The sequence below is a fragment of the Copidosoma floridanum genome, unplaced genomic scaffold (assembly GCF_036245765.1).
Source record: "Copidosoma floridanum isolate Cflo_tuat_1 unplaced genomic scaffold, Cflo_Japanese_pri ptg000005l, whole genome shotgun sequence".
In the NCBI taxonomy this organism is placed as follows: Eukaryota; Metazoa; Arthropoda; class Insecta; order Hymenoptera; family Encyrtidae; genus Copidosoma; species Copidosoma floridanum.
In genome coordinates, this window is record NW_028321882.1 from 11,772,549 (window position 1) to 11,800,520 (window position 27,972).

Sequence of the window (27,972 nt, forward strand, 5' to 3'; positions counted from 1 at the left end):
CCACGCAACGTTGTCACGTCGTACATATGTAACTGCTGGCGGCGATTGCGGATTACACCCATTGGCAGTACAGGCCACGGTTACATGGGGCGGAACGCGGAAATAGCCAGCAGAACGCAACAGCCCGCTTCCGGAGTTCCTTCCGGAAGGATAAAAGAGTACCCCCATATAGCTACTCTAATGAGTTATAGGTATTCCGCTCCCGCTAGGAAAAATGTCCATCGTGCACATGGAGCGGAACAGACTGGCCGCGTCATGACAGCCAATGAGGGCATAGCTTTCCAGCAGCAAACATTCGGTGTTATTCATTTGATATGAATTATTAATGCTCACTCATGATACATTACGATGGATACATTAGTATCATAGATATGATTATCCTTAAATATCGAGAAAACTTAATAATAGTTAAAGAATAAGGTTATTTCGTTATTAAGTCGGCTTCCGCCGTTACGCTCCACTTTGTTACGCTCCATGTTAGTTCGAGCAACGATGCGTAATTATAGCATCAGCAAAATAACCGGATGACACTTGGTAACATTGCAGTAAAAGCGATTTCCAATCTTTCGTCCACTTAAACTAATGCTGCCCATTGATCGAGAACCGAGATATGGCTCGATGAAAAAAATTTTCTTTTTGCTTGTTATCCGAACCAAGCTACATTATTAAAAAAAATTTTTTTTAATTAAAATAATTCCGTGTTTTGAATCAGCCAGTACGTTTCGGCTGGCAAAAATTGTGTGATATACGTTAGGTGAAACCTTTCTGTCAACCGTAGTTTGGTTCAGACAACAAGCAAAAAAAAAATTTTTTTCATCGTCCCATATCTCGATTCTCGATAAATGGGAAGCATTAGTTTAAATGGACGAAAGGTTGGAAATCGCTTCTACTGCAATGTTACCAAGTGTCATTCGGTTATTTTGCTAATGCTATAATTACGCATCATTGCTCTAACTATGTGCATGATGGACGTTTCTCCCAGAGGGAGCGGAACACGTAGAGTGGTGGTGGGAGAATTCTTTTCTCTTTCGGCAGTGACGTTCGACTGGTACTTTCCGCCTCATCTAACCGCGGCCTCTGGGGCCGTACCATATAACTATTTTTCTGTACATCGGCCTATGTTATAACATAGGCCCGCGAAGCTAAAAAAAATTATATGGTACGGCTCCAGGGTGGGATTACGTAGAGTCTGGCGGTCCACAGACTGGCGAGAATCTCTTCCGTCACAGCTCACTAGAGTGAAAGAGAGAACTGATCACGTGATCATGATGTAAGTAGATAAGGTGTGTGATGGCACAACTTTCAGATGAGTCCGAGTTTCTCCAATAGCGTGCCTCATCCACACATCGTCCATATTGGGATTTGAGCCAATCCCAATGTAGCGGTATTTCAAAAATATGTGATTGTCAATAGTTTCAAAAAGGTTTTAGCTTACGTTACAATGTTGAAAGTGATGCTTAAAAATTGTTGCTGAAAAGGAGAAAACATCATTTAACAGTTATTTCGAATAGTGATGAAACAATAAAAATTAATTATTGCCGGATTTAAGAAAGAAATTATTTGAAATAAGTCATGTACGTATTTATAGTAAAAAAATCATGAATAAGTATATCATAATTTTTTTTTAATTAATGAATAAATTTTAGTTGATTGTGATTGTTCTCATCCGGTTATAAAAATGTAAACAGCCCGCAATGCAATAACAAAAATAAATAAAAATTTTTAAATTGATAAAAAATTCACTCTACTATTAGATTATATTTTAAAGGGATCATTACTCATGTACAACAATAGTTGAAAAATCACAGAACTTTCAATGTTTTAAAGGCTGCTGTATTCAGTGAGGCTTCGAGCTGTACTTTTCTATTAGTTGCACATCTGAGATTTCTACATCAGATTAAATTATTTTTTAGATAAAAAAAAATCCTGTAAAAAAATAGTGTCTCCTGTACGTATATGGAGTCTAATTTTATTGTTGGAATAGCTGATTTGGATCAAACAAATATATTTGTATCGCCAGGGACGATTAAGTGTTCTAACTTTTTCTCGTAACTGTCTTGAGTGAAATGTACAGAGCATACCCTATCTACGATAGTAAGATGTTTGACTGTTTATTTATTCGTGTAAAAATATTTATATACAAGCGAACACGATGACATATTGTGAATATTAATTTATAACACCACTCAAATTCTCCAGTGAGTGTCATTAGTGCATGTATATCTCAAAGTAAACAAAGCATACTACACAAATCCAACATGGCGGAATAACGGATGTGCGCAGGAACAGTCTCATCTTGAATCAGTTGGGTCACACCCCTTATTTACTTACATCATGCACATAACTCTCTCGGTCCATGATGTAAGTACATCATGTCTCGGTGACGTGATCGGACCTCTCTCTCTCTCTCTCTCACTCTAGTGAGCTGTAAATCCTACTAAGTACCGACACACTGACAGTCAAAAAGACAACCACATATGTGTGAATTTAATAAACAAAAAGTTTACAAAAGATAATATTAATTTAGAAACATTATATAAACTAAAGTTTGAATTACCCGCCACTTTTTCAGCCATGATCTCCGTAATTAAAAGTTGGTAGCACTGTTGTGACAAGCATGTTATAAAGCCAACTTTTCAAAAGGTGAGCTAAACTCAGTGTTGGGTGAGGCGGATTCAATATCGGAACTTTTTCCCTAGATCGTATGTATATAGAGATCGAAGAGGTCGTCTATAAGAGAGAAAAAGGTGTTTCGTCCCGAGAGCACGCCAGGACTCATCAGTAAGGCTGATGACGTGCTCCCTGCCTTAGACACAGAAGGGGTGTGGGCTTAGACTATCTCGATCGCGCTTATATAGTAATCGTGCGGGAATTTCGCCGCTTGACGGGAACGAGCTATTAGGGGCTTGGCCACCTGGCGAGTAGAGCCTGAAGCGCGAGAGATGTGAGACGCCACAAGTATATGTAGCTATACGATCTAGGGAGAATGTTCCGCCGAACAGACGGCAGTGAAGGCGCATTACCAAAGACAGTATACCCACAACAGGCGGAAATTAAAAATTGTAATATTAATAACACAAGCGCCTATCACCAAATGACCCTAGGCGCTTACTGGCCACTCTATTGAATAATAAAATATTAATTATTAACACAAGCGCCAATCACTCGATGACCCGGGCCGCTTACTAGCCACTTTATTAAACGATATATCATTAATTAATAGCACAAGCGCCTATCACCTGATGATCCAGGGTGCTTACTTGCCTCTCTATTAAATAATAGAAAGTTAAGCAATAATACAAGCGCCTATCACCTAGTGACCCAGAGCGCTTACTAGCCACTCTATTAAATAATAAAGTATTAATTAATAGCACAAGCACCTATCACCCAATAACCCAGGGCACTTACTGTCCACTCTATCAAATAGTAAAATATTAATTAATAGCCCAAGTGCCTATCACACGATGACCCAGGGCGCTTGCTGGTCACTTTATTGAACGATGTATATTATTAATTAATATCACAAGCGCCCATCACCCGCTGACCCAGGGGGCTTACTTTCCTCTCTATTAAATAATAGAATTTTAAGCAATAATACAAGCACCTATCACCTAGTGACCCGGAGCGCTTACTGGCCACTCTATTAAATAATAAAATATTAATAATTAACACAAGCGCCTATCGCCCGATGACCCGAGGTGCTTACTTGCCCCTCTATTAAATAATAATATATTAATTTTTAGCACAAGCAACTATTATCCGATGACCCAGGGCGCTTACTGGCCACTCTATTAAATAATAAAAAGTTAAATAATAACGCAAGTGCCGATCACCCGATAACCCAGTGAGCTGCTTGTGTTTAATTAACATTTTATTCATTGGGTGATGGGCCCTTGTACTACTGTTTATTGTTTTATTATTTAATAGAGTGGCCAGTAATCACCCCGGGTCACTAGGTGATAGGCGCCTGTATTATTGCTTAACATGTTATTATTAAATAGAGGCAAGTAAGCGCCCCAGGACATTAGGTGATCAGCACTTGTGCTATTAATTACTTTTTTATTATTTATTACAGAGGCCAGTAAGCACCCCGGGTCATTCGGTGATAGGCGCTTGTGTTGATACTTAATATTTGATTATGTAATAGTGGCCAGTAAGCGCCCCATGTCATTGGGTGATAGGTGCTTGTGCTATTTATTAACATTTAATTATTTAATAGTGTCCAGTGAGCGCCCTGGGTCATCGGACGATAGGCACTCGTGATATTAATTAATATTTTTTTATTTAGTAGAGTGGCTAGTAAGTGCCCTGGGTCATTCGGTGATAGGCACTTGTGTTATTAATATTACAATTTTTAATTTTCGCTCGTTGTGGGTACCGTCTTTGGCAATGCCCCTTCTGCACTGTTGTCTGCTCAGCGGATCTTTCCCCCTAGATTATATAGCTATATATACAATCTCAGAAAAAAGTTCCAATATTGAATCTGCCTCACCTAACGCTGGCTAAACTATAGGCTGGGTACACGCCGACTGCCTCACCCTCCCGCGGCTTGCTACTAAAACATCGCGGTAAAAAAAATTTAAAAATTACACTAACAAAGCTGATTGACCAGAATTAATAGTTTTTTTCTGCGTTTCAATGGAATATTTTCTAAGGTTTATGATTGGTCCTTGAATCTACCTCAGTGCTATTTTTACGTAAATTTTTTTCAGCTCAAGAGAACGCTTCATTAGACCGGACTCAAATAGTGATGAACCAGGAAAAATTACTTACACCCAATTTTTTTAAGCTTTCTTGTTTAAAATATAGCTATATACCTGAAAGTTCATCTTGCCACACAAGAATGTGGTTAGGTATTGTTTAAACAATTTTTTGTAAACAATTGCGTCAAACTTAATTTTTCGACATGAAAAAATTTTCTCAGATTCTTTGGCACATTTAAAACAAAAAATCAATTGAAATGTATATATCTTACTAAAATATAAAGAAAAGTCGCTAAAATCGTTGTGATAGCTAACCGCAAAAACTACTAAACCGATTTTGCTGAAATTTTGTATACCGATTCTTGATACTTCCTAGACGGCTTTAGTATGGTTTTTAGCTTGAAAAATACTATAATAATAGCAATAAATAAGCTCAAAGTTTTACAAAAATACGCCAGCTTTTTCCTTTAGTTCAGTAGGATCCATCGACATAAAATCGAAGCTACCAGCAACAGAAGTAAATAAGTGTGGTTATAATACACCGGAGCGTCGCGGAAATTTCTGTAATCGTCTACTGGTAGTTCATCGAGCTGTATCAAGAATGTAGGTGATACTCGTGCTGCTGGGTATCCCAGTTACCGATGACGCTCTTTTCTAATGGGCAAGTGATCTAGGTCTACTTTTACCCTGAACCTCTAGGAGTGACGAATGCCATCAACAAAAAATTTATTTTTACCAATGACGTCTTCCGCGGAATACCAGGAGATGTGTCAAGTCAGAGTACATCCTGCTCCAACACTTCAGAGTTTTATCGCCGTACCACAATCTGGCCTGGTGCCGTCAGAGGATTTTTTTACTACTAATGTAAGCAAGGGAAGACAGCCCTGAAAAGTACGGGCAGCCACAACTGCCAACGTGCCAACTTCTTAGTGGTCGTTCCAACGGCATACCTACAGAGAAGGTATTCTCCAGGCCCACTTTCCTAACTAACGATGAACGGTTGGTTATCCGGGAAACGACCAGAAGACGAGATATATTTTGGTCAGCGGCGTTACGGCGTATCTCCCTCATGTACGGTCTCCGTACACAGACTTCGAGGGTCAGGGCTCGGGCACATGGAACCACGTAAAGCGTAAAGCGTATCGCTTATCGCGTAAAAATATAGGATTAGGGAAAGTTAGGTAAGGTACGCTTTACGCGAAAAAATTTGTCATCACGCACATGGGAGTAAAAAATACGCACGTAAGTGTTTTTAAACCAATCACAGCGAGTATTTCGTTGGCTTTGCACATACTGTCTCGCTCGCACTCATAGCAAAAATAAAGTTACGCCCGTATTTTTGTACCCATGAGCGCGATGACAAATTTTTTCGCGTATAGCGTAAATAAAATATGCAAGCTGTAAATACAGTCAGCAGTTAATGTCAACAACAACAATTACAGTATCAATTGTATAATTAATCAAATTCCTGACATGGATGAAAAATAAATCGTAAGAACTTTGGGCAAATTGTGGAAAGTCCATACGACCTATGCAATGACCCAATATCTCAAAGAAAAAGTGAGAAGTGTAATGATCAAGCTGTATGAAATGTATTAACGGCTCTTAAATAAAAAGAAGTATATACTTGAAAACTTTTTTTTACATGTACTTAGAATTCACTTGCGTAGAGAACTTCAAAAGCTTTTTTTGTTGACAAGATAGCAGATTGGTCAACTCCCCTCTACTTCACACTTATGCGATACGCGAGGCTTTTACGCCTTTTCTATATGACCACATAGTGGCGTATACCTAACCTTCCTTACTTTTACGCTTTACGCGGTTCCATGTGCCCGAGCCCTAAGAGTTAAGCTACCAACAGCTGACTCTCCATTATCAAGAATAATAATAAGGAATAACTAGAAAATTCACCTCTGGCCTTTTTCAGGGTCAATGTAAGTATTTACGTTCATTACTTAACCTTCAAACTCATCGGTTCTTATAAGGGCTACCTGAGTTTAAACTACTTTGACAACAAATATATTTTTACTACCATTTCCGAAAACATTATTCGTCGACTAAAAGATTACGTAAAGCAAGTCAGTCGTTCACTGGCAGACGTCACGAGCAGAGTTGTTCGTCGCAAGGCTGGAAACCCCGGTGACCAACGACCCCATATTACCCTCTCGACTCTAAACATTCAAGCAGGGATCACTGATCCTCTCCAAGGTCTGCGCTGGGCAAACTTAACAGCTAAGAAGGAAAAAAAAACTTGAGCCAACGGGAGTCTCCAACGGGCAAGCATCACGAACTAATCGTTACTAACCTCTCCACCTTAGATCATCAAAACAACTGAGTCTGCAAAAAAAAGATGCTTTAGAGACCAACGCTCCGGACTTTGTAATTTTTCTCCCTGATCAGTCTGGGTCTTCAACAGCAGGCCAGAGAAGATCACCCTGAGGTATCCAGGCAGTCACAATTGCTGTAAACTTTAGTCAAGAAAGAGTTTACTTAAGAATTTCACTGGTCTTTTTTAGGACAATCGGACGTCGAACTCAACAAATATATTAGAACTTAATAAAGTTGACAGAAAATAGCCTTTAGGGGTCACAAAAGTCGCAAGAGGGTGAATTGGAAGTCGCAAGAGGGTGAACTTCAAATGTATCTAATGAATACAATTTCAGGCGTCAAGAAACTGACGCAGAAAATTTATCCAGATCGGAACACCAGCCTTAAAATCGACGAATAAAGAATCCATTCCGTGAAAGATTAGTTTTTCATTTTACCCTCACAGTAATCTCTTAAATTTTTAAAGATCTAAATTCAGGTTTTTAAATGTGAAGAAAATATATTTGTATTTTTGTGGCAATATAAAATGTAGATATTAAGCTCCAGGACTTTGTTGCTCTGGTAATAAAGTTGTAAGATGAGAAAAAAAATTTTTTTTAATATACATTCTAATTGGTTCTTTGTTCTAAATGTGCCAAAGAATCTTAGAATAGTTTCCCAGGTCGAAAAAACAACCTTGACGAAACTGTTTGAACAACACCTGACCGCATTCTTGTGTGGCAAGATAAACTTTCAGGTACGGAAGGACGAGGTCGAGAGACGGAATTGGAGCGGAATCGCATGCTACTCTGAGTCGAACACACTCTTATTTCCCCTGGAGCCTTGCGCGCGCCTGCACCCGCCGCTGATTGGCTCGTGTCCCGTCAGTACGGTGGTGGCAGGGGCGGGGCTCCAGGTTTCAGGACTTGACAGTTTTACTTTTTCCGTTGCACGCTCTCTCTTGTCCAACACGCCGAATTGGAAGCATCGTTAATATCTCGCTTAGTGCTTGTTTAACTGCTTACAGTTTATACTGTCTGCAGGAGATTTCGCCACTGTCATCGAGCCCCAGGACTCAGGACATCGTCATCGAGACGTTAAGTCTTTCTTATATTTTTTTCCTTCTATCTTCATCTTCACTCACAGAATCGACATTCTCTTACACCTTTCTTCACCTAATTAGTCCTTCACCCACGCTTTATCAGCTTCTGCATTCGCCACTAACTGCATTTGCGTACTCGTGCTACCTCTTAACATCCTCTGCAACCAACCGTCAATTCATTCGCTCATCCGTCAATCTCTTATTCATTCTCACATACTTTATAACCCTTTCATCTCTTATTCAAGCTGTCTCCCTTTTCCTAAAATCAATCCTTCTTTCCTCGAAACCACTTTTCTCATCATCACACTAGCTCATCATTCTTTCCTTCCCTGCACACCCCCCCCCCTGTCACCTCGACACCGTTCGCTTGCTCTACATTCTCTCTCTTTCTCCCTATCGTCCAACCTTCCATCGACCTCAACTTCATCGACCACCACCCACCTTCGCGATCTTTTTCAAGCACGCCACTAACCACCTTATCATTTATCCCATCTGTTATACGAGTCATCGTCGTTGGTCTCGCATCTCTGTATGCACGTAGCATCATCTTAACATATTTCGCTCCATCCATCCGCATTTAACCTTGTCACTACATATCGTACATATCATACATCTATTACACCTTATTAGTGCACATTGTCATCCCGCTATCATCACTCCATATCTTGTTCGCTTCATTCCGATTCTCGTTCCAGAATCAGGGTCCCCACCCCACCCGAACACGCTACTCATAACAACCGTCATCGCAAACTACCGCAGGTGGTAGTCAACTTCGACTTCCGGGCGTCAGCCCGCTTTCACCAGCTTTGCGCTGACTCGTGCGACCGTACAGGGCCCGCTAGTTTGCAGAGGAGATCACTCCTCACTCACTCGTCTTGCATTCACACACACTCCGAGTTGCTTTAATAAATCTGGGTTTTTTATGCCACCGGCTTTTTCCCATTAATTAGTTGTTATTAATTGTGTCAATCCCGTCCCCCTTTTATTTGCTCATTTCAGACATTTCATAATAGTAAATTTTAGCATTGTAATTTATCAATTTTATTTATTTAATTAGGCCATTTTTTATTATTTTTTTTCTTTATTCATTGGGAACCCTTTGTCGTTAATTTGATTCAATCCCTTCCACTCTATTTAGTGTACTAATTATTACTGGGTTTATTTTTTTATTTTATTTTATTTTATTGGAACTAACACTCTTATACAGTAGTAAGCCCCTATATTTCTATTGATTGTAATTTGAATTTGGACCAGGCAATCCATGTTGGATCGGATGTGTCTCCACGCAACAATAACTATATTTTGACTAAGAAAGCACAAAAAAATTGGGTGCAAATAATTTTTCCCAGTTCATCACTATTTCAGCCCGAAAAAGTCATTTTTCACCTCGGCTGCAAGTCGGCAAGACCGTTTCTCATCTGACACTATAATAGTCTTTTTAATAATCTTAACGTTAATGTGTCAGAATCATCTGTTATATTGAGCTGAATATAAGAATATGGATAAATTTACAACTTTTGGATTTTTGCCCATCACTGAGTATATAATGTTTGAGCAATGAAAAGAAGGGGAAAGCTTAGTGTGAGAGTAATAATATACACGATGGGATAAAACAGAAAACAAGTTCTGGGCTACATATAGATGCAAAATGCAGTCCCCAAACCAGAATCCATTTTGTTCCTTACAAAATTAGGTGGGAAGTAATGATAAAAAATGGTATTTTGTATTTTTCTTGTAAATAAACCTAACCTTAAACTTTATTTTAGAATTTGATAGATGACAGAATTGTTGAAAATGTAGTTTCGATCTTCATGCTTACCCCTACTGATTGATATTTTGTAATCACATATGTAATTCCATCTGTATTTACACTTGCAAACTCACTTGGAATTCCACATGGGATTTTGGATTGGAAACTCCAAGTGTCATTCCAAGTGGAATTATAAATGACCACTGAAGATACATTTTTTCCTTTTTAAAGATAGTTAAAATTGAAATTTCAAGCAGTATAATGGCCACATTATATGTTATCATCCAAACAGTAACACCAAATCAGAGGGGTTCAAGTCATTTCAAGAAAATTTGAACGAAAAATAAAATAATCTATTTTTTCGAAATCTGAGAACAAATACTTGAACCACTCTGATTTGGTGTTAATATATGGATGAGAACATCTAATGTGGCCATTGTACTGCTTAAAATTTCAATTTTAACTATTTTAAAAAAGGAAAAAATGTAACTTCAGTGGTCATTTATAATTCCACTTGGAATGACTCTTGGAGTTTCCAATCCAAAATCCCATGTGGAATTCCAAGTAGAATTCCAAGTGACTTTACAAGTGTAAATACAGATGAAGCTACATATGTGATTACAAAATATCAATCAGTAAGGATATGCTCCTAGACCACATTTGCGTGGATAGACAGCATTTTCAACTAAAATAAAGTTTAAGGTTAGGTTCATTCACAAGAAAAATACAAAATAATATTTTTCATCATTACTTCGAAGCTAATTTTCTAAGGAACAATACGGATTCTGGTTTGGAGACTGCATTTTGCATCTATATGTAGCCCAGAACTTGTTTTCTGTTCCATCACATCGTGTATATGATTACTCTCACACTAAGCTTTCCCCTTCTTTTCATTGCTCAAACATTATATACTCAGTGATGGGCAAAAACCCATAAGTTGTAAATCCATCTATTTTCTTATATTCAGCTCAATGTAACAAATGATTCTGACACATTGACGTTAAGATCATTAAAAGACTATATAGTGTTAGATGAGAAACGATTTTGCCAACTTGCAGCTGGGGTGAAAAGTGATTTTTTGGCTCTTGTATAGAAGCATTCTTTTGCGCTGAAAAAAAAATTTATGTGACAATAGTACTAAAGTAGAGTCGAGGACTAATCATGAACCTTCAAAAAGATTCCATTAAAACGCCAAAAAAATTATTAATTCTGGTCAATCAGCTATGTTGGTGTATTTTTTAAGTTTTTTTCACCGCGATGTTTTAGTAGCAAGCCTCGGGAGGGCGCGGGGGTCGGCGTGTACCCAGCTTATGCATCTGTGACCCGTTCACCTTCATTCCAAAAACATCAACTTTTTTCTATCTCAGCATAAGCATAAATGTATTAAAATCCAGGTACCAAGAAGCAACATTCTATAAAGGGTATGCAGTGTTGAGAAAATATTTAACATTAGTTTCTCTTTTAGAACGATCACGAAACAAAAAAAGAATTCTTTATACATTGACTTTATGAAGGAATGAGTACTGTAGTTAGAACAAATAGTAGATTTGGAAACTATAAATAACTTAAGAACTAACCATACACTATATTAGTAGGTTTTCATACATCATTAGTGAACCATTTCAAGTTTAGACAAAAACAATGATCTGACAAAATTCAAGTGTACCTTAAGGTTGCATGGAACTTGATGTTTCCTAGCAAGAGCCTGGAGTTCTTTGTAAGATAGAACTGACAATTCTCTCTGATACTGGTAACTCATTCTGAATACAAATATTTTAAGGGATGCTTCTAAACATTGGCTACTACTACTATTTCTAGTTTTTCTCCGATACAGATTACAGTGCAGTGGATATTCAGACCCCTCCGTTGCGTGTCTGTGAAGAAAAATATTCAAAATTACGAAGAAAAAGGCCACTTCCGTTTTCTTCCGTAGAGATAAAGGCCTGTTTCCGTTTTTTCCCGTGACAAAACGGAGCAAAAAGTCGAGTTCCGTAGGAGTACGTACGTGCTCGCCAAACAATAATAAACCCGTTAATTACCGTATGCCCGTGGCTGTTTGTCAAGGTATGGGGGATGAATGAATCCCGTAAATTACCGTATGCCCGGAGCCGTACCATATAACTTTTTTTAGCTTCGCGAGCCCATGTTATAACATAGGCCGATGTACAGAAAAATAGTTATATGGTACGGCCCCCGTGGCTGTCGGTCAAAGTACGAGAAATAAATTAATCCCGTAAATTACTGTATGCCCGTGGCTGTCCGTCAAGGTACGGGGGATAAATAAATCCCGTCAATTACCGTTAGCCCTGGGCTGTCCGTCAAGGTACAGAGCATGAATAAATCCCGTAAATTACCGTTAGCCCGTGGCTGTCCGTCAGGGTACGGGGAATAAATAAATCCCGTAAATTACCGTTAGCCCGTGGCTGTCCGTCAAAGTACGGGGGATAGATATAATTGTATCGTTATATTTATCCCCAGGGGATCGTTCGCCCTCCCTCTTGCACCCGTGCATTCATACGGTTTGCAAATACCTACTAACGTTGCGTCTGAACGCAGCCTAAGTTCGCGGTTACATGGGGTGGAAATAACCAGCGGAACGTCACAGCGGAACCACTAAGCTCACGAAAGTAAGAGACATCTGGGTCCGTACCATATAACTTTTTTTTGCTTTGCAGGCCTATGTTATAACATAGGCCGATGTTCTGAAAAATAGTTACATGGTACGACCCCAGAGTATTTACTCTTCCGCTGTGACGTTTTGCTGGCTATTTCCATTTTCCGCTACATTTCAGTGCGGCCTAAGACTACATACTAAATGTTAAAATGACAAGTGACGCCACTCCTCTCTTATACCAAAACTATCAGCGTTGGGTTGGGCAGATTCAATATCGGAACTTTTTCCCTAGATCGTATATATAGCTATACGATCTAGGGAGAATATTCCGTCGAGCAGACAGCACAGCAGTAAAGGGGCATTGCCAAAGACGCGTGAAAATTAAAAATTGTAATATTATAACACAAGTGCCTATCACCCAATGGGCACTAACTGGCCACTCTGTTGAATAAATAATTATTAATAACACAAGCGCTTATCACCTAATGACCCGGGGCGCTTACTGCCCACTCTTTTAAATAAATGATTTTTAAAAACACAAGCGCCCATCACCCAATAACCCGGAGTGCTAACTGACAACTAAGTTAAATAAATAATTATTCATAAATAACAAAAGCACCTATCACCTCATGACCTGAGGCGCTAACTGGCCACACTGTTAAATAAATACTTATTAATAACACAAGCACCTATCACCGTATAACCTGGGGCACTAATTGCAAATCTAGTAAATAAATAGTTATTAATAAATGTATCAAGCACCTTTTTCCTGATGATCCAGGACACTTATTCGCAACACTATTAAATAATACAAAGTTAATCGATAACACATGTAAACATATCGCAATTTTGATTGCCTATCGAGTACGACAAAGATCTTTTTAAATAGCGCTCTTGTAATTCCTTGATAATTTATTATTTAATAGAAGCCAGTAAGCGCCCCGGGTCATGAGGTAATAGGCGCTTGTATTATAAATAATTATTTATTTAACAGAGTTGCCAGTAGGTGCTCTAAGTCACTAAGTGATAGGCGCTTGTGTTATTTTAATAATTATTTATTTGAAAAAGAGGCCAGTAAGCGCCCTGGGTCATTGGGTGATAGGCGCTTCCCTACTAAGTATTATCACGTGAGAACTCATGTGAGATCTCACGTGAGTTCTCACGTGAGTTCCCATGCCATAATCTCACACAGATTTCTCATGAAATTTTCTCACATAACATTCTCACGTAGAATTTGTGGTGAAACGTAAAGTGCGGTACTAAAATAAATTATTTATTATAAGTAAATGAATTATATTTATCTAGTTCTTTAAATGTGTTACTTTTGTATCTACAATAAAATTTTGGCGAACAGAGGTAGAAGTAAATTTGAAAAGAAATTTAAAATACGTAGTAAGATTCTACATATTATTTCGTCATTAATTGTAAAACGAGACTTTTCTGAAGTTATTGTTTGAAAATATGAACCATGAGTAAGAGATGGAAAATCATCGAAAAATTTTAATAAAGCTGTAATAATATGTGTCTACTGCACCTGAGCGATGTTTGGTATAAAACTCAGTATAGATCCACAAAGGCTAATATGTCTTTAATTTCGTCTAATATCGCATTCATATGTCCGTCTCAACTGTAAGCTGCACAGTTATGCACATATATCGTTGTTCCACATAATACCTTTGAAGTTATACTTCTTTAAGCTTACGTTAAATGTGGATATAAACCATAAAAAAAAAAAAAGAATGGAGTAGCAGCCCAACAGAAACGCTTAATCAGACATGTACAGCAATACCTGGCATCCTTTGACGCTGTTAATACTTTCAACATTATATCTTATATTTTTAGTTATCAGTTACTGTAAAAAAAAATAAATTATAGTGAATCAATAAATTTACATGGATCCTAAGCGGAATTATTTCAATTCAATTAATTATAAGTAATACGTAACTATCATAAATTATATTATACATAATAATTATTTTAACCTATAAGTTACAAACAACATAACAATATAAACAGTTTATGAAGTCTATATTTGAGACAACTTAAGAAGCTTATTATTATTCACAATCACCCGTCACAAAATATTATTAAAAATTTTAAATACTTATCATTAGTTATTAATTTGCTTTTCAAGACATCGATTGGTATGAGAAGTGCCTGCGAAAGATATATTTAATGATTTTTCATCGCCTTATTTTATCTGATATATGAGCGCGTCCCCGCGGAACCAGTCACCCGGCGCTCGCAGCACGTTTTTTCAGTAGAACGCGCTCTATTCAACTCGCTCACAAGCGATGGAAAATAGCTAGAAAAAAAATGTGAAGATATGAATCGATAGATTTTGACTTGCTCTTTTTGACGGTGCTACCTGTTTTTTCTGGAAAAAATTTTTTAGCGGTGAAAATCAAGTTTTAAGTTCAAGTTAACTTTTCTCAAGGTATGTATTTTTTTTTTTTTAATATATACCAATCGAAAGAGCAACTCACAAACAACATCTCCTCAAATTTTCAGAGTAGGAGAGCCAAAGGTGTAGACATAGTAAGTAAATAAAGACTGCGGCGCGTGGTCTCGCACGCTGCCGCGCATACGGAGCGGGCTAGCTGCTGCGGCCGCTGGGTGATACACTCTCTCATACTCGCTCATAATCAAAGAAAGCACGCTAAAAAAATATTTAAAACACGTAAACCTATAGATTTTTAGCTGACATACTCAAAAGTTTGTTTATTATTTATGGCAAACTCTTTTTTTGAGAAGAAAATTAAATTACAGCGTAAGGATATTGTTCCCTAAAATACTTTTTTTTAACTTTACCTATAATTTTATGATGAAAACAAAAATCATGATTGAATAATATTAAATAACAAGTGAAATAAAAATATGAAACTCTTTTATTTCTTTTGTTTGTCACATTGTTCACTTGTTTTACGGGGAACAGATTTTTTACAATTATAGACTTTTTAGTAGATGTATTTTTTACTGCTTTCCTTTTTAATTTTTTTTTTGTTTCTGATTTATTTGCCGAATGCTTAATACAATCTTTGTATAGATTAAAATAACGTTTGAAACTCATAGTTATAGCTCACTGCAGTAACGAACAAAAAATAAAGATATTTTATCTTGAATTATCCGAAACTTGTACCTAAAAGACTATGTACTGCATAACTTAATACTTACCTAATTAATTTTAATAACTTCTTCAAAACTTGCTATGGTAACTATAGTTAATTCATATTTAATACACCAAATTCAAATCCCAAATGAAAATATTTTGCATGTTCTTACGCTTGTGCTTACGTAAGACTAAACGTAAGTTCTTACGTATGAACTTACGTAAGAACTTACGTTTGATAATCAACCATATTCTTACGTAAGAACTTACGTAAGAACTTACGTAAGAACTTGTAAGGAATTTAAAATTTAATAGAAGTATGATTTTCTATTCTATTTTATTCGTGTTACATGGCATTAACTTTTTTTTTATTTTTTATTTTTTTTTAATAATGACTCAAAGAATATGTTATTTACACAAACTAATAAATCATTAAAGTTTTGTTTAAAAACTTGACATTTATAACTGCATAACTCACAAAATTAAAAAAAAAGACCGCTTTCATATTTAAGTGCTATACGTCTGGCTCCTGTTTAGAGCACTACTATGGGCACTCAGCACTTCGGATAAGGAAGGGAAGAGGGATGGGAGGCCACCCATTACTGGGTGGGGGGTAGGGGGAAATTTAGGCAATTTTGCTACGAAAAGGTTGCCTAATTTCCTCCTTGAGGAGCATTGCGTGGTGTAAAAGCAGATGTGAAAATCACAGAGGTACTTGCCCGTAAGAGTCGCACTGGCCGGGAATCGAACCTTGGTCTCCCGAGTGTCGATCCACAATCTAGCCGACTGAGCTACCGCGCGCTCATCCATTATAGTTAAATAAAACTAAGTGAAATTCTGTCATCTCAATCCAATGGACGCGAAAGTAATAAAAGAATAATTTTACCTTTATAACAATGTTTTTGATGTTATGGGTAGGAAAAGTTTTACAAACATAAATATCAACACAATAATATACTTTTATTTGAACAGCATTAAACAATTTATTTTTTATCCACAGTTTTTCAACTACACGGTAGGAGTAAATGAACAAGATTGATCGTACAATCGTTTTAATGTTCGAAATACGAAATTGTGATAAAGGGCAGACATACTTACGACACACTCACATTACTAGTTTATTAGTGTCTTGTTCACAACATAAATTTAATTTTTTTCTAAGCTGATTATACAAAAATATAGATCTAATTACTGAATATAATTACGTATGTAAGGACCTCTAAGCTTGTTTTAATTATATAATACGCAAAAGTCAGTTATGAGAAAATATTGATTGGAAATGTAAACAAGAATGGCGCTTCGTTATAACGTGATAACAAGTGTTATAAAACGACTTCGCTAGCTCAGAACTTAAATTAATAGCTATAATTTAGTTTTACACTAGAAAGTTAATTAGTTATACTATTTGTACAATGTAAAGTGAGTTTCAAATTTTATGTAAAAAGGCCGTACATATAATAATTGACAGCAATACTTGATACGTGAGATTAAGTTCTCAGATTAAAAAAGAGAAAAGTATTTAAGAATAGCTTAATTATTTTTTATTTAAATGGTACAAAAAGTTTTATGGTAAAACATTATAATAAAAATAGTGTATCTTAAAATATACCAATTTAAACCTAATAATGATGCAAATTAGGTACAGGGCATATGTATCTTACATTTTCTAATTCTATATATACACAAACTGATTTTATTATCTTCGTAGGTATGACAATTTCAGAATTGTCTTGAACAGTTGATAACTGTTTCAATCGTGTACACAAACCTATGTTTTCTTCCAACGTACTTATAACTTGACATAAGGTTAATTCAATGTTATTTTCAACGTCTACATAAAAATATTTAATGTTTATAAAACGTCCATCAGATAATTGTGCTTTTGAATTATCAGATCGTTTGTTCTCTTTTGTGCATGAAATATACAAACAACCATTTTTTACTGCACGCAAGTATGACGTGCAAGATTCTTGTAAATTGAATTTTTTAAGCAAAGTACTCTTGATCGTTGTACCCTTTCCAAAGTATGTTATGTCTGTTATTTTAAGGCATTTTTTGACTTCTGTACTGCATGTACTACTACAAAATTTTCTCACTATTTCAGGTGAGTCTTTGAAGACAATTTTTTCCAGCACGGAAACACTATGGATAATATTAATGTACCTTAGTATTTGAGAAATAACTCCTCTGCCACAGTGAATAGCTTGTAGTAATTCATGATTACCATTTTCGAATGGAAATGCAGAATGAGCCCAAGTTGGACCCCAGTGTTTTATACTGGCACATATGTGTCTAAGCTGATGAATATTAAATGTCATGGACTTTTTATTAAAAAATTTTTCTGTCTCAGTCATGAACAAATGAAGCATTTCATCTGCCTTATCTAAATCTCCAAATGTAATATCTTCCTGCAATATGACATGTAAGCTTTCAACAAGCAGACTCCAGTATATCAGTTTTTCTTGACTCAAAGTCTTAGAAAAAATGGGTAAGCTTGAAAATAAAATCCAATTTTCCCATTCTTTGCATTTCCAGTACTTGCTATCTGACAATGAACGAGTCAATCGGCAAGTCTGATATGGAAACTTTATGTTATCGAGTAAAGTCTGATAGTATTTAATTTCAGAGGGCTTGATGAGATAGTCAGTTATTTGTCTACTAACTCCCGCTAATATACAATGCATATAATCTGGTACGAAACCATCTATGATGTTAAATGATTGCAAATTAATCAGCGGCGACACACTCTTTACTCCACGAACTGAGTTATTGCCATGCAATTGTGTCATAGCCTTTATTGTTTCTTCTTCTGTTCTAATGGCTGGTATGTTATGGGTTATTGGGTATTTGGTACTCCCTACCCACTTTGTAGGATGCAAACACCAATTACATCCAAATTTACCATTAAATTGTGTTAGCCCTTGCATTGGTGCTCTTGCCACTGAATCTACACAGCAAACCAACGTGAATAATTTTATGTTTCGTGTCTCATTTTTTATAATACATTTAATTCCATTTGAACATAATTCATTGATTTTGTCAACAAAAACTTTCAAAAAAATTTGCATATTCGGTTTTTTTTTGTTGAACCATAGAGCACAGGGAATTAGATTATTGAACCTTTCTTGTACAGGGATCTCATTAATCATAAGATAAATCGGCCAAACTGACAGAGGAGAAGACTTGAAAGGTGCTGCACCATCACTATTAAACGTAGCAGTTACGTAGTGAAATCGATCTTCAGGTGCTAAAGAAGATACAAATTTACGGTACATGGTGCCATCATAAATATCACGCAAGTGATTCTTCTCATGAGTTCTTTCTTTGACAACGAAATCGTAATAGTTTTCATTTAACTGCAATAAATCTGCAATGGCTGATGATGGATCGATCATTACGCAAAAGTTATCGCTACACTGAGTTACCGCGTCAATATTAGTTTTACACAAACGACATACACTTTCTGTATTTAGGTCATCTAAAATACCCACATAACAATTACAACTAGGGCAAGTTACATGGAAGAAAATGTTTTCATTTACATTCAACAATTTATCCAGCATGTACCGCGATTGGGGTAAAATTGGTTTTAAGAAAATCGAGTTGATAAGAGTTAATAAATTGGATAAGGTTGTTTGAGGTAGCTTATTACTGACACTAAACTTTAAAACCATAAACAGTAGTTGAAGTTGGCTGACAGTAACGGGCGTCGTAATAACATCTGAAAAACCATCACTGTTAATTAAATCCTGAAGAGATGCTGGCTTCTTGTTTTTCCGAGAAAATACTCCGTCATTATCATCATCACTGTCCCACAAAGCATTAGTTGAAATATTCGATTCAGGATCTGACGAATTATCGAATTTATCCATAGTTATCTGTGGAAGTATTAAAAACTGTTCATACTTGGTGATAAATCATGCATTGTCTAACAAAAATTGTTTATGCGTTTCTCTAATATAATAATAATTTTTAATATATAATAAGACTCAAATTGAAGTAAGAACAACAGTACTACGTAATACACTTAGATTTAGCAATTATTCTTTTGACCATAAATTGTTACTTAAAAAACAATGATTAATGTTTGGAAAAAAATTTTGTGGAACGGTTGTATGTGAGCAATGATGTACAAAGATTGACATAACAAATCACAATCATATGTGAGCATTAAATTTGTGGCTTTCCGGTCAAACCAATTAGCTAAGTTTTTGTGATTTTTGAGAAAAATGGCTTCAAAATTAAACAGCCACTTTTTAACAGCACAGGAACATTAAACTAATTCTATTATACAAATTTATGAATATTCAACAAGAAACCCATTTAACCATGAGGATATATGTCATGCCTGCTTACTAATTAGTTGTTATTGAGTAGCATATTTTTATTACTCAAACATAACATTGTAGTACTTCGTACAGTTCTAGCTATAAAACAATTTTTCTGACGAAAAGTAACATGATTCGTACTTGTTCCCGCTTGCAATGCCGTTAAGAATTCTAAATCGTGTTACTTTTCATCAGCAATGAAGCTTGGACAGCAATTGCAGAAATTTTAGCTTCTTCGAAGCAATAATCATCACAGTAAGTTCACGTTTGGTTATGAATTTGGACATCTGCAAAAGGAGTAGGATTTTCTACAGAATAATTCCGACATTAGGGCCTGTACTTTATATCCTTATGATAAAATTTTATAAATACGTGGTTATTTCGCTACTGGAGTCCAATAATACATTAGATTTATCCTTATAATATATTGCAGTGAAAACATGATGCCCTACTTCTAGTTTCTTTCTTTGTGAACAACCCAAGTGTGAAGCGAATAGTATATAAGTATGTATGCGTATACATACTATACGAGGACTTTGATTCAGTATTTGCAAAAGCCATATATTAAAATTTCTTCTCAAAGGGTGACAACTACTGAATATACTGTTTACCATGATTTTTGCACCTCAAAACTATTAATTTTTGCTGCAGCAACGATTTTTTTATATCACTTATTCGATTAGGCCAGAACAAGAGTCACTTAATCTGTTGGACCGGAAAAATAGCAGTTAATGGATTAGATTTTGTGCTGACTACGGGAAATTGGTAACTCGAATTATTTTAAAAGTTTATTAAGAAGAAAGTACACTAAAAAAGGATATGCTTAAAGATGGAGCTGAAACTAGCCACACGCTGAAGTAGCCTCATCAGGGACGAATCGGGCTTCAGGGGCCCTGAGGCTTAAAATTTTTATTTTATTGGCTTATATATGCCAAAAAAACAATACATATTATTGCCATCCTTCCACGAACGACTTCTATGGGTCTTTCAAGTCGTTAAAGGCCACTATGCTTGGAAAACACTGAGTTTTCCATCGATACGTATACACGTGCAAACAAAAACATTAGAAAAAAATTTATAATTTTTTTTGAAGCTCTTGTGCCACTTTGAAATTAAATAGAATACATTTTTATAAGTCCCAAACATAATATCTGTAAGTTTTCAAAGCCGTGAAAGGCCGCCAGGCTTGAAAAACTTATATTTTTTTTTATCGATACGTACATACACGGAAACATAAAAAATAAAAAAAGAAATTTATAACTTTCTTTGGGGCTCTTGTGCCAGGATAAAAATTCATATAATAGTACATTTATTATATGTGATCTCATAATATTCGAGGGTATTACTCGTTTAAAAAGACCGCCAGGCATTAAAAAAGTAGAAATTTTTTTTCGACTTTTTATTTTTACGCGTATGTACGCACCGATGAAAAACTCAGTGTTTTCCAAGCCTGGCAGCCTTTCGAAAACTTATAGATATTGTATGTGAGACTAATAGAAATGTTTTTTATTTGGTTAAGTTAAAGTTTTTAGCCCTGGGGTTCCTCAAGCCCGTTTTGTCTTTCGGCGTGGGGCTAGTTTCAGCTCCGTGCTTTAAAGTCCTCACTTAATTTAAAAATAAGGGAGTTAATCAGTATGTTCGAGAAGCCACACATATAATATATGCCAAATAATATATGCCAAGTATATATGCTTACTAGCATTGTCAAAAGATAAGTCAATACCTTAAGTACCAATAGTACAAATGGCGATCACAATTACTTTGAATAAAAAATTTCTCGAAATTTACTGTTGCAATACTGGTTAATTTACTGTGCTAGTTGGTAATTGTTGCACAATCCATTATGTTGGTCCCGTAACTATGCGCACAATGATTTTTACTATGCTCCACGTAATTATAAAAATACACGACTTGTGAAATGATTAATAAACCGGAACGTTTAATGATAGCTTTTATTAAACATCAAGGTGCAAATTTGTGTGCACTTGATAATAGGACCAAAAAAATCAGTTTATTTATACTTAAGAAGCAGAATGGTTAGTTTTGTCGGTACTGTGCATTGCATATATAGAGACAATACTACACTACAGAATGAAACCCTACTAAAAGTAAAGACTCATAGACGTCTTTAAATATGTCTCGGATAACGTTTCCAAAGATGTAGCTATCGACGTATCTGATAGATTATTATCTTACAGAAGATGATTTACAACTATTTATAAACCTTTTTTCATTATTAACAAATAGTTTTGAATAATTATAAGACAACAACCTCCGAGAGGCTTCGACAGCTACACTAAGAGAAGGATTTTTTTCCTATCAACGTACAAGTATGTTAACAGAAAAGAAGTTTACTTGTTTTTTATAACTTTTTAAATTTCAACTGACAGACGGCATGTTTATAGTTGACATGCCATATTTTCGTTGAACCTGCGCCACGTCAGATGGCGCCACGCGGGATACATATTATACGTAAGTTAATAGTTAACATATAAAGTTTGTTACTAACAAGTCCTTCTCTCAGTGCACGTCATTAGCTACGTCTTTGGTGACGTGATCTGAGACATCGTCTCTGAGACGTACTTTATGACGTCTCTTGTGACATCACCAATAACGTCATAAAAAACATCTTTACTATTAGTAGGAAATAGTTCCAATTAAATCATTGATTTGAAAATTGGAGGATCAATCTGTCCTTTTCATCCTACCCCTATCTGCCTCTTGCAAGAATAGTCCAGTTAATAAACCTTTCAATGAGGGAGTTCATAACCAGTGATGTTTTTTGCCATCTAGTAAATTAACGCATAAAAGTCGATATAAAATGAAATTAACAAATAGCTTATTTCACCAGCAACTCGTCGACAGTCATACATAAAAAAAGAACAACATGTAGGCACATTGAGACGTCGCAAAAAGCATATTGCCAATTACGTCATAAATAACGTCATAGCTCGAAGGAGAGCGCCGAAATAAACTTTTACACGACTTATTTGTTGTGATACCTCTTGTTTAGAATGCTAATTTTAATTCCTATCGACTTCTTTTCAACTAATTTACCAGATAGCAAAAAAGCACCACTGTGTATGGTTTTAGAAGTTATACTTTTATAAGCACGTTCTGCCCTACCGAGTAAATTAACGGTTTTAGATTGGTGACCTTGAAAAAAAGTGTAACGGAAGTAGACTTTGCTTGATTCTCCTCCTGCACTCCTCTCCCCTTGACGTACTTTTGGTCCCCCTACACCAAACAATCTCATAACACCACACCGCAGCCCACATTTTGAATTTAATTTTTTTCAACCAATTTAAAAAAAAAAAAAAAAAAAAAAGGGTTCCTGAATATATTTGTATAACAGCTTATATACGTATTAATAAACATTTATTTACTCATCATAATTTATAATTTTTTAAATAAACAAATAAATGTTTATACGTTTTTTCACTTTTTTTTATAATTTTCATAATTAAAAAAAAAAATTTCGTACTGCATACATACAACAATTGATTATTATTTCGTTTTTTTCTTTAACAAAATTCAGAGAGGTAAGAGGAGCGCAAATATATGCGGCAAAGCTGGAAATTTTTTTTTTTTTATATGGATGAGCTTACGTACACACTTTTAAGCATACTTGACCCCTTCTTTTTGTATAATAAAAAAAAAGCAAAAAAAAATTATAAATCTATTTGAAAATGTAACAGATTCATTTAATAGTAATCTTTCATACAAACAAAAAAGGGAAGTTTATAAAGATCTTATAAATGCAATTTTAATGAATGTTTTGAAACCATCAGAAGATTCGAGGAAAGTGCAGTTTTTACTTGCCAGCCTCTATATTATTTATATTGTATTGTGTCGTAATATATTGTTCAGTTATTAAATATTAAAATATTTATTGAAACCACACCCAACTAACGTAGTTATACGATAATTGCAACGATAATTGCATAACCTTTGTACACAATATCGTTTCATAGGAGGTATATTTATATTTATAATTATATTATCTGCCATATAATTTTATAGAACCATAACTTCTTACTTGGTTTTTTATTTAGAGGTTTATTAACTGAACGAATAATAAAATAGTCATACAAGTGACGAGAGTTGTCATACCAGGAAATATGTTGTTGATCAGGACTTAATCAAATATTATTTTTATTAATAAGAATTTTCTTGAGTCAATGAAATTTCAAACAATTACTTAAAATTTTTAAAAATAAAAAAAAAATTTTAGTGCCACAGGATACTAAACCAGAATCCAATGTATTAATAATATTCAAAATAAGATTAATGTTTGATCATGCTTGATAAAATTGAAGGAGAATATTTATACACAATTTTTACTGACTGTAGTATATACATACGCTTATAACTTTAATTGATTGCTAAACACGGTTGTCAATAAAATTTCTTATCCGAAGTAATAATGTCACTATAATTTTTTTTAAGTACCTAAATATTTTGTAAAGAAAAATAGGCTAAGTTATACATATTCTGAATGTCCTACAAGTATCAGTGAAAACAAATCTTCTACATTATATATAGGAAGCATAACTGTGACTACAAGTTCAAATAAAGATAATGTTTATAAAGCATACCTATAACAGTGACTTACTTTTGGTGCGAATTTTGTTTCATCTTCTATTTCCAAATTATATTCATTTTCAAACGAATCTGAATCGTTGCAATAATTACCACTGTTGTCGCAAAAAATATTATCATGCAGGGAAAACTCAGTGGAGAAATCGGTTATTTTACTGTCTACTGAAGAGTTGATGTGTTTTTGTCGATTAACTCTCTCAGTATCATGTACGTTGTGGTTGCTTGCTTCGGCGAATAAGGAGTATTGTGACTCATGGACTTGCTAAGATAACACATTTATTTATATATATGTTGTAATACAGTTACTGTCGCAATAAATTACATCTGCTCTGTAAGATCATTATGTATTCAAGTATTTCTTACCTCTGAGATTATTTTTCTCTCATCTAATTTCATCCGGGCTTCCTTTCTTGCTTTTTTAACAACATACTCGGTAATATCTTTTTTATTCCTACTTTTACTGTACAACTTTTTTGCACCCCTTGTAATATTCTGGTCCATTATTACAGGAGGGAAACTCAATCAAAATATAATTGTATAACTTGTAGTAAAGAACAATTAAGATCTACAAAGTTTTAAAAAAAATAAATTTTATGCAAACATTACTTTTCGATGGAATTTTGTGAACGAATAAATAAGTTATTCACGAAGAATAATATATTGAAAATATTGGAATGAATCAAAAATTTTATAAAACTTTAAGAGGTCACACTTACATTAAGTTCAAATGCCTTTGTACTAATAATAATGTTTAACCTCCCGAAGCATAAACAATTGTTTTTAGTGTCAACAATTTATACCTCTAATAATCCTTAAATTCTTGGGTGTGGATGTAATGGGTGCGCTCCTTGGTCCTTCAGTTTAATAGGGGTACGTCGATATTATAAAGTTAAGATGAAAAATATGCGTATTTTGCTAACTGTACATGTATCTGTAAGCCTGCATGTTTTGAATCACAACTAACAATTAATAAAGATGAGTACGTGTTGAGCTATAAGGGTTACGAGACTGACAAGGTGACGAGCAACAACCATAGAGGTATAAGAATAGAGGAGAAAAGGGGCCGTGATATGCGACAGCAGAATTCGCTACGTAACGGGACATCTGTCTTTGTCTGGCAGTTATGTTATTGGTCGAGTCATATGATGGACGAAGAAGTAGTCAATAACTTGGCTTTAGCAACAAGAACATATGCCTCGTTACACTTAATTATGCTGTCACTGCCGCTAATGGGCTAGTATAGCGCTTTTCCCCACTATTCTTATACCTCTATGGCAACAACATAGGAATCTCAAGGTCTCTTTACGGCATTGATGTTTGAAGCGACAGTAGATTAGTAGAAGCCAGGTATGGCAAGGTAGAAAAGCGGTTGTAGAAAAAGTAAGTTTTCTACACGTAGAATACACGTAAGATACTGTAGAGAACTTTCAGGCTTGTCTACATAGTATTTGACATGAAGTTTTCGACGTATAACATAATCTTAATTTCAAGTAAATGCACGTACCTAAATTTAGCCTAATGTGAGTGAGTGTAAGATTATCCACTTTTATAGGTTTTCTACAGTGCTCCCGAAAGTGGCATCCAAAATCGCGCAAAATTCAAATTGGTTATATGGTGCAAAACGCAAAGAACCAGATAACTAAACCCCTAGCTATTTGACCAAATAACCTAATCAGTAATAACACAAGCGCCAATCACCCGATAACCCAGGGAGCTTACTGGCCACTCTATTAAATAAATTCCCGTAACCTTTCTCAGTACAGAATAGGCTTTTTGGACTGCGTCAAGAAATAAAACGTACTGCGCATAAGTGCTGAGAGTAAAGATTCTATTACGCACTCAGCTAACAAAAACACCGGCAAGTCATATTTTTTGAGAGCCAAGCGTGTTTTTATATTATTGCTTTAGTTATTTGTTACTCTAAATAGTACGTTTCAAACAACCTCATCGTTTTCATTAAAAAAATATTAACTATACAAAAAATTTTTATTTTTTGTTACTAAATTCCGTTTTTCTTATTGGCTGCTTCGTTTACGCATTATCTTTAGTCGTGTACGTGTGAATGATGCACTCGATGCTCTTGCGAAATACGAATATAGTGGTGATGGTATATAGTGGAGGATCTTTCTTTGATGCAATTCGCAGTCTGGGGCCGTACCATATAACTTTTTTTCTCTTCGCGAATCTATGTTATAACACAGCCCGATGTACAGAAAAATACTTGCATGGTACGGCCCCTGGGATCTGGAGCAACTGACCAGGCGTTGGGCGACCGAATAAACGAAAAAAAATGTACCCATTGTGGTAGCTTGTGTCAGCGCCATGGCCAGCGCCACTATCGGTCGATGATCACTTTCATTTGAATGTAACTGCACCCTAATATTTTCATGTATTTTGTGGTTAAGCCCGTTTTGTTACTTTGCCAGAGAAGCCAAAGAAAATCTTTCAATTAGAGTGGTCTTATTAAAAAGGATCAGTATTATTTGTAACAATGGAAGTTTTCTTCGCTTTAATTCGTTTCAAAGACGAAAACTGTAAAAGAATATACGAAATCTCACATATATATGAAAAATGTGAGGATTCCAATCGACCAGGCGTGTTCAAATTTATTGTGTTCAAACCTAAAGATGTAAACGATTTTGATGCAAATAAATGGTACTATGCTAGATGGCCTTGTAGCGATGATGAATGTACAAAAAATGCTAAAAAACATACCCACAATTACAAGGCTCATATTTTGCATTTGGGGGGTAAGTATTAATATTAATCAGAAAACTTTTTTACGAATTTATACTATGCTTCATGGATATACATATGTGAATTAAATTAAATATTACTTGAAATATATTTTTGTAGCAACTAAAGATGAGATCAAACTAAAAGATGGAATGAAACGTTCAAAATTTCAAAAAAGGAGCCAAGAAACGTCGACAAGTCCAGTATCATCCGATGATGATTCTAATTCTGATTCTGTAAGTACTTTTGCTTTTATATTTTAACTTAGTTTTCTGTTCTTATGTCCATCCATGTGCCTGTATACCAAACCTTGGTTGTCAGAGATAACTATGAATTATTGAAAATTCAAAGATGCCTCTCAATGCCAACAAAATATAAAAAGTGTAATGAAAAGGCTTACTAAGCAATACTATAGGATGAGTGCAGGGTTAAACATTAGTATATGTTATATTTATGGGTACTTGAATATATCTACTTGGATTTCCAATATGGATCATAAAAGTCTTGACCATTTAGTATGATATATACTTTTATTATAAAAAAATAATTTCTATATGTTTGAAGTTATAAAAATTAATTTAAATTTAGAATGAAATGCAGACAACTACCAATAAAGTAGCACAGGAAATCTTAAAACAGTACAAGCGAAAAAATTGTTTGAATAAGAGGCCTAGAATTGAAGACTCAGATGTATCTGAAGAAGAACAAATCCACAACAATA

General features: G+C 35.2%; 1 protein-coding gene and 2 long non-coding RNA genes across 4 annotated transcripts in view; 2 read left to right on the forward strand and 1 right to left on the reverse strand.

Annotated features, from left to right (window-relative positions):
- LOC106638560 (uncharacterized) overlaps positions 1–11,780 on the reverse strand; it is a 304,750-nt gene extending 292,970 nt beyond the window's left edge. For both annotated transcript variants that reach the window (XM_089598140.1, XM_089598139.1), the window contains exon 1: positions 11,529–11,780. In XM_089598140.1, the coding sequence (XP_089454266.1) occupies positions 11,529–11,621 (93 nt within the window). In that variant the 5' untranslated portion in view covers positions 11,622–11,780. The remainder of the gene's footprint in view (positions 1–11,528) is intronic.
- LOC149375689 (uncharacterized) overlaps positions 7,989–27,972 on the forward strand; it is a 44,068-nt gene continuing 24,084 nt past the window's right edge. The window contains exon 1 of the long non-coding RNA XR_016293674.1: positions 7,989–8,106. This is a non-coding gene — a long non-coding RNA (uncharacterized LOC149375689). The remainder of the gene's footprint in view (positions 8,107–27,972) is intronic.
- LOC149375690 (uncharacterized) lies at positions 27,166–27,900 on the forward strand. Its single transcript, XR_016293676.1, has 3 exons — positions 27,166–27,265; positions 27,372–27,487; positions 27,840–27,900. It is a non-coding gene; the product is annotated as an uncharacterized LOC149375690 (long non-coding RNA).